Source organism: Sphaeramia orbicularis, chromosome 5, assembly GCF_902148855.1.
Source record: "Sphaeramia orbicularis chromosome 5, fSphaOr1.1, whole genome shotgun sequence".
NCBI lineage: Eukaryota > Metazoa > Chordata > Actinopteri > Kurtiformes > Apogonidae > Sphaeramia > Sphaeramia orbicularis.
The window spans coordinates 24,029,266-24,038,661 of record NC_043961.1 but is presented as its reverse complement, the minus strand read 5'-3'; the positions used below and the strand labels follow the sequence as shown (position 1 = coordinate 24,038,661).

The 9,396-nt window shown below is 39.1% G+C and overlaps 1 protein-coding gene across 1 annotated transcript; it reads right to left on the bottom strand.

Annotated features, from left to right (window-relative positions):
• Positions 1 to 192: 192 nt before the first annotated feature.
• LOC115419030 (neuronal vesicle trafficking-associated protein 1-like) lies at positions 193 to 8,568 on the bottom strand. The gene is made up of 5 exons (XM_030133639.1): positions 8,377 to 8,568; positions 7,901 to 8,053; positions 7,592 to 7,708; positions 2,691 to 2,801; positions 193 to 1,574 (listed from the first exon to the last, which is right to left on the bottom strand). Exons 2-5 carry the CDS (start codon positions 8,027 to 8,029, stop codon positions 1,374 to 1,376), a joined length of 558 nt encoding a protein of 185 aa, XP_029989499.1. The 5' UTR covers positions 8,030 to 8,053; positions 8,377 to 8,568; the 3' UTR covers positions 193 to 1,373.
• Between the last annotated feature and the right edge of the window lie 828 nt (positions 8,569 to 9,396).

The window sequence follows — 9,396 nt, the reverse complement described above, 5'->3', positions numbered from 1 at the left end:
GACAGAAGATTTGAGTCACAGTTTATGAGGATTTATGTATATTCAGTGCAAATCGTCCCTTCCGTCTTAATTCTAGCGAATTTGAACAATTACAAGCCTTATGTTTTGCACTGGGGATTTTAGAAGTAATGACTTTTTTTCTAAACATATAATGAGGAAATGATGTTGATGCTCATTAAATCTACTTAGATGTTGGTGTGAAATGTGGGCACTTTATTTCAGTTTTTCATTTTACATTTTTATGTAGCAAATGCACTTTAATGGTAATCATTACATTGTTTGAAAAAGGTACATGTTTTGTGACAATTTAAGTTAAATGACATACAGGAAAAAGCAACAGGACAAGCAACTACTTTTTGTCAGTTTGTTCCACTACATCAACCTAAGTCTAGTGTCTACGATGGCTACCACTAGCCATCTGTGGTGACATTAATCGGTGCCAAGCATTGCACAATACAGTGTTTTCACCAGCAATGCAAAAACATTCAATACAGAAAGTACAAAAGTTATGCAATGAAAAGTAACCACTAAATAAGTCGGGTATAGCCATCAAAAAAAGCACATGGTGTTCACAGAGTTGAAATGAGGATGGAGACAATCATTAATGCTGGTTAAAAAGACTTGATGCGTCAAATACTAAAACTCCTTACAGCACTATATGCAGAGAGCAGTATGGGCTGAATGAGAACAACGTAACTTTAAATAGTTTTTTAATCGCTGGTTAAAAGGTGTCCTCCTTGTCAAGCTTCAGTTATTCACAATATGACAGTAAAATATTTGGACACAGATGACCGCAATGGCAATATGCACAAAATATTGTTGCTTCATGAAAATACACCCTTCGCTGCTCTCAGAAGGTCTTACATGCGCAGTCAGTATTTGAAAAAGAAGGAGATTCAAAGCAAATTGTTATTAGAGTCGTGCGTGCGAGTGCGTTTAAACAAGCGCCGCAGACATGAGATGATTCACAGTCATTTCACAATCTGAGTACTAAAGTGAGTCTGTTACACGTGTATGTACAAAGACAGTGGGTGTGTGTCAGTGTTTGTATCGCTGTGGCTTTTTTCTACACGTTGGCCACTCTGTTTTGTTGTTTAAATAATAAATAACGACATATGCGATTCAAACAAACCAGGAATCCGCTCAACTGTAAGCCTCACTTTGCTGAAAACGCCACCATTACTTCAACTGATTCCCTGCCTCAGCACACGTCAGATAACCAAACTACATCAACAAGGCAGTGTAGCACCTCAGGCAACAACAGATGATCTGACCCCACAGAAAGCCACAGGACTCTGAGGTTTGCTTGAATGGCACAACCGTATTATTTATTTTTCTGCGGCGGTTGAGGCCACCTCCTGGTACCAGGTGGGTTAAGCCAGCTTCTGGGCCGTCTCCGTCTCCTGCTGGGTGACCTTCTCCTCAGACATGATCGTCATCCATGGTGATACTGACCGGGTGATGGTCTGCTTGGCTATGTTGTAGTGGTTGATGAGAGTGAAGAGGCGTCCGCGCCCCCCAGGGCCCTGAGGGGGATAGTTGCCGTACATTCCTGCTGGCATGCAGCGACCTTGCTGCTCCAAGGATGAGGAAAAGAAGAAATCAGTCAATCTGAACTAAGAACATGTAAAAACAAAGAGGCAAGAAAATGATGAGAAACTGTAATTCAGAGAACAGAAAAGGGATGGTTGACATGAGTGAGGTATCTTTTGATAAAACGTCAAATGAAAAACCAATTTCTTAACAAGCTAGAGCTTTACATTTACAATTAAATCTGTCAAAAATTTCTTTCAATTTTATGAATGATTTAGAATTTAAATGAATAGTTTTCCAACTATAAGAACTAAATACTCTTCATTTACTAAAGCACTCTGACATATACATTACTAGAAACAAACAGTTTGCAATTTTTGAAATAATTTCAATTTTGCCTTTTTTTTTTTCAGTTTTCAGAAAGAAGAACCCCAATTAGTTGAATTAATGTAATACATTGCCTAACCCTAGTACGAGCTAAGCATAATTTACTACCTACCAAACAAATACCTGTACAAATTCACTAGCTTTGTGCATAAAAGTACAAAACTATAATGAAAATAAAATATTACCCAAAAGCTATCTCCATGTGGAACCAACACAACTATTAGAGCTATAGATACAGATGAACCTATTTGATCGCTGAGGGGAACTTTACTTTTTTGATCCTCTGATTGTGAAAAATATAGATTTTTACAAGAATAATTCAGCTAATCGCAACAGTATTGCGTGTTTGTTTCATTTTTGTTGTTATTTGTTCCCCGAACTGTATCAGGGAAATAAAAAAAAATAAAAAATTGCATCTGCCTTTTCACTGGTATGTCTGTGCTGGAAAAATGTATATATTAAAATATTTTCAATCTTTCATTCATGTGGAAAACTAAAATAGTCCCATAAATGTCAAATATTTCTGCCCTAGAAAACAATATTGAAGCAAAGGCCTGCAAGCAGCAAATTCTTATAAAAAAAATAAATAAATACAATGGCATCAACACTTCACTGCTATATTATGCACAAAGAAACCCTCATTCATACAGCATTTTTATACAATGAAATAAACTGTTGCAAAGTGAAAGTTGCATCTGCAGAAAAGAATGCTGACAGAAAATTTTTAAAAAAATGTTACAATAAAAGCAATCAGAGGACAGAGGTTTTACCGTGTAGATGAAGCTGTCAGGACACGGCTGCTCGTACTGGTAGACTTTATAGACCACCAGGAACACCACACACACCAGGAAGGCCAGGGCACAGATCACCAGCAAGGTCACCTTAAGGACACACACAGCAGCTCCAGCATCAGCACCAGAAAACGCCATAAACCCACTGTATTCGTCTAAATCAGGGACCACATACAGCCCAAAATGATCTCATGTGGGCCGCACCAGTAAAAAAAGTAAAATTACATAATGGAAATGTTTACACCTCCAAACTATCCTTTAAAAACATGTGAATAACATGAACAACCACAAACAACCTTAGATTTCTTTAGAAAAGTAAGTGCAATTTCAACAATGTTATTCTTCTGTTTATCATTTACACATTTGCATCACAAGTTGCAGATCACAGTGGATCTACAAAGACAAAATATTTAATAACAGCCATAATATTGTTAAAATTACACTTAAGACATTTCAGGTCATTAATATTTGTTCAGGTTATTCACATTTTTGTGAAAGGATACAAACCCTAACCCATTTTCATGTAATTTTACACTAAAATGAAGAGAAAAATTGGAGTTGTCATTATTTCTAGGTTATTATGATAGTATTTTACTGATCTGACCCATTTGAGATTGAATCTGGCTGTATGTGGCCTCTGATTTAATACGATTTTGACATCCTTGATTGTTAATATCAGTTTAAATTTTGCATTTCTCAAATTCATCCCACAGGCCTGATTGGAACCTTTGTTGGCTCAATTTTGGCCCACGAGCCGTGTGTTTGACACCCCTGGTCTAGATAAAAGAACATGAGCAGATGGTTGGAGAAATAAAGGTTTTTCTGATGATTGGTCCTGTTATTGAATCACAGGTGAAGCAGAAACACAAGGTCATAGTACATAAAGTAAAAATGTCCACAGAATAGATGCATCAGCGAACAATAGATGAAGTTCAGATACAAGTTGTGTGTCTTAAATTGTTGAATGTATGGCAGTTTGTCGGGGTTGCAGAATATATTTGCATACAGTTACTCATCAGGAAATGGCTGGTGTGACCATCTGTACAGCCCAGCTCTCTGCTCCCTTGGGACTTATGTAACAGCGTTTCTAGGATGTGGGTGGAAGACAAGACAAGACAAGGTGTGTGTGGGAGAAATAGTCTCATTATTGCCAGAGATGTTAAGCAGCAGGATACACTTAAGTTATTTTTATGACTGAAAGGTGAAATGAAGGTGCTATTTCGTCTCGGGTACTTGTGGAGAAACTGGATAATGTCAGCGAAGTGTTATATTTGTGTGTTAAAGTCATAGCAACGACACATCATTTCGAAATGTTGAACTTTCATGCATGCAGTGATGATAAAACCTGTTAACACTTTTTTTCTGCTGCATCCACAGGTTTGTTAAGATCTATAAAAAAACATGAACTGACGTGTGTTGTTTTTTTAATCTGTCTGAGTGTATCCAGCAACTGAGCTGACAGTACGACATGTACAAAGCAAAGTAACAAGAGATTATAAGAGAAACTGTCTGCCATGAAAGGGATGCCTGCAGCACTTCTAAGGAGCGATGGGAGTATTCAGCTGTGTTCAGAGACCACGTCTTGTTTGAGAACTAAAGCTGTGCAGCAAAAGGAAGCTTGACCTACCCTGTAGAGAGTTTAATCTGTTGATTCTGTGGAGGGAAAGCAACACAAAGCTCTCAAAGGCTGCGTTCATTTACTTATACTCGGTTCAGACTCATTGCTCAGTCAGACCTGGTTTCTTTTGCTTCAGATTGTCAGAAATCTGGTCAAACCCTGAATTGACCTGTAGATGTCACATGCGCATTTAGAATTCTGGCATTTTGTCATGCAATGGATGGATGGACTTCATTAGCTGCTACTTATGTGCAAGGATGGTGGTTAACAGTATCATCACATAGCTAGAAGGTGGGGTTCCTCCCACCATCCAAAGACATGCACCTTAATGTAGGGCTGCACGATTAGTTGATTTTAAATCAAAATCGGATTATTTAATTAGGACTTTATTTAAAAAAGGGGAATCGTCAAATCAAATTTCATCTCTCTCGTGTCTCCTGGCTGCCGTAGGCTCCTCCTCCAAATTGTGAGAACAGTCTCCATAGTCTTTGGTCTCCACACACCAGTACACAAATGGTGTTTGCTAAGGAGAGTGAGAAGTTCATGGCTAAAAATAGCAAGAGCAAGTCAGTTTGTGTGGAATTGGTGCAGTCAACGACAGCAGCACAACCGACTAATTTCAGCACCTCAAACATTGTCATACACCAGAGTGGGAACAGTGTGTTGCATTGCGGGCTACACACGAAAATGACATTCATATTCAGATTCAGATTTATTAATTGTCATTCAATAAAAACATCCCAGATGCTGTTAAAGAATGAAATAGCAAAATGCACTGCACGAAATAAAAATGCAGAAAAAAAATCCTAAAAACACCAACTAAAAACAACCCAGAAATATGATAAAATATTAAAAACTGCACTAAAATAAATAAATAAATAAATAGTTAGTAAAGATAAAAAAGAAATATTGCACGATGGAGGGGTCACTATTACACCTATTATTGCACATCCCATATTTCACTTCACCCCCTCAACTTTTGTTGAGCAGTCTTATGACATGCCAGTTTCTGTTGTCTTTTGTAGTTTTATCCAGAAATCAAAAATCGAGTTTTTAGTGGAACAAATCAGACTTTTATTTTTGGCCACAATCATGCAGCCCTACCTTAATGGGCTAACTGGTCACTCTGAATTGACTGTAGATGTGAATGTGAGGGTGAGTGGTTGTTCGTCTGTAAATGTCAGCCCTTTGATGAACTGGCGATGCGTTCAGGGTGTACCCTTCACCCAGTGGTAGCTGGGATAGGCTCCAGCATCCCTGCCACACTCCAGAGGATAAAGCAGATCAGAAAAGTGTTACGTAAATGAATGTACAAGGGTGTGTTTAGATGGGGATGTGGAGCCAGGAGTGGTGTGGTTGTCATGTAAATATATACTGAAATAGATTTCCTCCATAATTTGAAGGTATCAGTGGCTTCTATTCAATATAGTTCAGACTTGTGATCTAACTTATTATGGAAATTGCCTTTATATAGGATGAGAAGAGAAATTGACTGATTGGAGTTGACTTGTCTTTGTATTGTCTTTTATTCTGCAGCAGAAGGAACAAGTGTGACAGTACAGTCAGCAGTCTGAACAGAGGAGCTGGTCGAAAAAAGGTCGCACATAGGTTTTATACAAGGTGGTTGCTGGGCAGATAGGAGGATGCACAATACCATTTCTGAGAAGCCACATGTGTTGATTTCTTGGAGTGTTTCCTCTATGTCTGAACATAGTTAGCTACCGGTGACAGAAAAAGTTCATAACCTCTACCTACATGCAGCATCTGCAAAACAGTCTTAGTTACTAGGACAAAGGTTAACATACAATTTTCCATTACAAACTCTAAACCAGCTCAACAAAAAATCCAATGCGGCCCATGGGATGAATTTATTCATTCATTCATTACTGAATCTGTTTTATCCTCACTAGGGTCACTGGAGCCTATCCCAATTACTCACGGACATGTCGCCAGTTCATCACAGGGCTGACATATAGAAACAATCACTCTCACATTCACACCTATGGGCAATTTAGATTAACCCATTAATCTATCACTGAATGTCGTTGGATGGTGGGAGGAAGCCGGAGTAGCCGGAGAGAACCCACGCAGACACGGGGAGGACATGCAAACTCCACACAGAAAGGTCCCACCCCCATCGACTGGTTTTGGAATCAAACCCAAGAACCCAATCACTGGTGTCAAAATCATTTTAGTTCAGGGGTCACATACATACCAATTCAGTCTCAAGTGAGTCAGACCAGTAAAATATTATTATAATAACGTATAAATAATAACATCTCTAAATTTTCTCATTGTTTAAGAGTAAACATAAAGGAAAATTACATGAAAATGTTTCCATTTATAAACTATCCCTTGACAAAAATGTGAATAACCTGAATAAATATAACAATATGAAATGTCTTAAGAGAAGTGAGTGCAATTTTAACACTATTATCTGTTTTGTGCCTTTTTAAATCCACTATAGTCTATAAGTTGTAATGCTAATGAGTAAATCCACCTTTTTTTCTTTAGAAATTTCAGGTTGTTCGTGGACACTCGTACTTTCACTTTTTTCACTGTTATTATTTTACTGATCCAACCCACTTCAGATCGTATGTGGCCCATGAACTAAAATGAGTTTGACACCACTGATCTACAGCGATGGATCCTGATACTGAGGTCACATTTCAAACAGTGAGTTCTGTATCTAATATCAAAGTAGACCAGATCAAAACAGAAACAAATGATTCCATATTGACTTATGATGTTCCTATCGAGAAAAAAAAACAAAAAACCAACAGAAAACCAGAGGATGGCTTCTGTCTTCTATATTTGCAGTTTACTGAAGAATGTTTCCTCACCTTTTTTTTAAACAAAAGCATATGTTTCAGATGTTACATACGGTGTGAACTGCTTAACGCATCTGCAGGCCAGAAGGGCATTAAGGGAGACAGGAGAGATGCTGCCATTTGGAGGCCATCGCCATGGCAGCAGCTGAATTAATGAGTGTCTCAGGGCGGGGTTAAGTGAATCATTGAGCATTATGTCTCCCTGTGTAGCCCTACAAGATGACAGGCAGCGGGACACGGTGGATGAAGGTGGCCTGAGCGAAGCATGACTAGGAGAGGGGGATATTATGACGGCTGTGACAAATGACCTGAGCTGCAGGGAGACAGGAGTCAGCCCAACAGCGTACACGTGTGTGTGTGAGAGAGAGAGGGCGATATTGGAAATGGGATGATGTATGAAATGTGGATGGTGGCAGTGACGTTATTCTTACTTTGAGTCGCTCGGATACACCTTCGATGATGCTTATTGAGAACTCAGCAATTTTAGGAGATCGTAGCTTTCCTTTCTTGCTCTCACCATCATAGTCTGCCTTTGTCTTCACCACCACCTGAAACACACACATACACACACACATACACATGATGATGATGGAAGAGTTCACATAGACTGCAATGGCTGCAATTACCTAAATAAAGAAATCTAAGGTATGTAATGATGGAAGATGGATGATACACAAGTATAATTGCTTTGATTGGATTGAGACTGATGTAGAAAAAAAGGCCAAAAATGATCATCTTACCTTGTCTGGTGGTGGGAACTGCAGCTGACTGGCATCTAGAGGTGTGATGAGGGGGATGGTGTCAAATCCGTCTTCAGAAACCACCTTCCCGTTGTTTTTCTCACTGAAATTATTCCCCAGTTTTACCATTTTCCCTGTGAGATAGACTCCAACCTGAGGGGGGTCAACAATCGCTTATTACTCCTTGTATCACAAAAGGCTTTATCGATTATTCTCTGATCAGTGCGGTTTTAAGAATCATTCAAAGAGAGAGAGGGGGGGGGGTTAAATGTTAAATGATGATTTTAACATCAGTGCAGATGGAATAAAAGGTGCTGTGCGATGAAGCGCGTTGCCTTTGTGGGCCACGAGAAAGCCTGTTAACCAAAAAAAAAAAAAAAAAAAAAAGAGCGCATGAGAGGACGCGCAAAGGCTTCGACATAATGGAACTGATACATCACCGTGAAAAATATCATCCACCGCATCCACACACTTACCAGCTCAGCCCAGTTGCGTTTAAAGACGGTGTTGTTTCCCCCGCTGTGGTGCTTTTATTGTCCCTGCGCTTTTCTCGGGTGTTTGGATGTGACGCAGCCGTTTTGTGAGGAGCTGGTGCACAATATGGCCAGCTGGGTTTGTGCGCGCCGTTACCTCCGAGCTGGATGCTGCTGCTGGCGTCTGGCTGCACTGCAAGTGATGTAACATCCTCATCCCACAGCCCCGGAATCCACCAGGAGCCGGAGGAGCCCGGTTTTCACCCAGTGTCCTGATCCTGAGGAGGTGAAACCAGGTAGAAGAAGGATGTCTGTAGGAAACATTAAACATGTGGTTTACAAACACAAGTGGGAATATCCTTAAATTAAACACTTTTTTTAATTCAACTTCCTATGTTTTTGTTTTTTTTTTAATGAGGGAGAAGAAAAACTGGTCTATATTCACACAGAACACTATACATGTACACTGTAAGACTGAAAAAGTTGAGTTTACTTAAAAAATCTCAGGTAAATTGTTGCCTTAAAAAATGTAAGTAATGAGTAATGAAAACTTGAGTTATTAATCTTAAATGCTTGATTTGAATGGAATTGCTAATTTAAGTTCAACACACTAAATGCCAAGTGCATTTAACTTAAGATTTGTTACAATGTCCGCTGCTTGTATAATCATCATTAGACTTAATATCATCAGTTCATTGGACCCAATTCCAAGTTGATTTATATTAAACTCTTTTGTAGTGATGTGACATTCACGAACGAATCGAATCTTTTGAACGACTCTTTGAAATGAATGATGGGAACCGAGTCTTTGTAAAGAGCCGTTCATTTATTTATTTTTTTTAAGGAGGGAGTGTCCGATTGCCTGTCAATTTAGTGTCACTGGGGAGGCATTGGGCAGGAGGAGAATGTTTGAGCAGAAAAAAAAGAGTGCACTGCGTATGTCTCATGGCAAGAAGTTAGGAAAAAAACAACAGTTTGAGGCGTGAGGTGAGCATACTGGAGGAGGTGAAGCTGGAAGACTGG

Coding starts and splice junctions, on each gene's coding strand:
- LOC115419030 (XM_030133639.1), bottom strand. CDS start 8,029: ATGGTAAAACTGGGGAATAATTTCAGTGAGAAAAACAACGGGAAGGTG. Junction 7,709..7,900: donor AGTTCCCACCACCAGACAAG/GTAAGATGATCA, acceptor TGTGTGTTTCAG/GTGGTGGTGAAGACAAAGGC. Junction 2,802..7,591: donor GTGTATCCGAGCGACTCAAA/GTAAGAATAACG, acceptor TGTGTCCTTAAG/GTGACCTTGCTGGTGATCTG.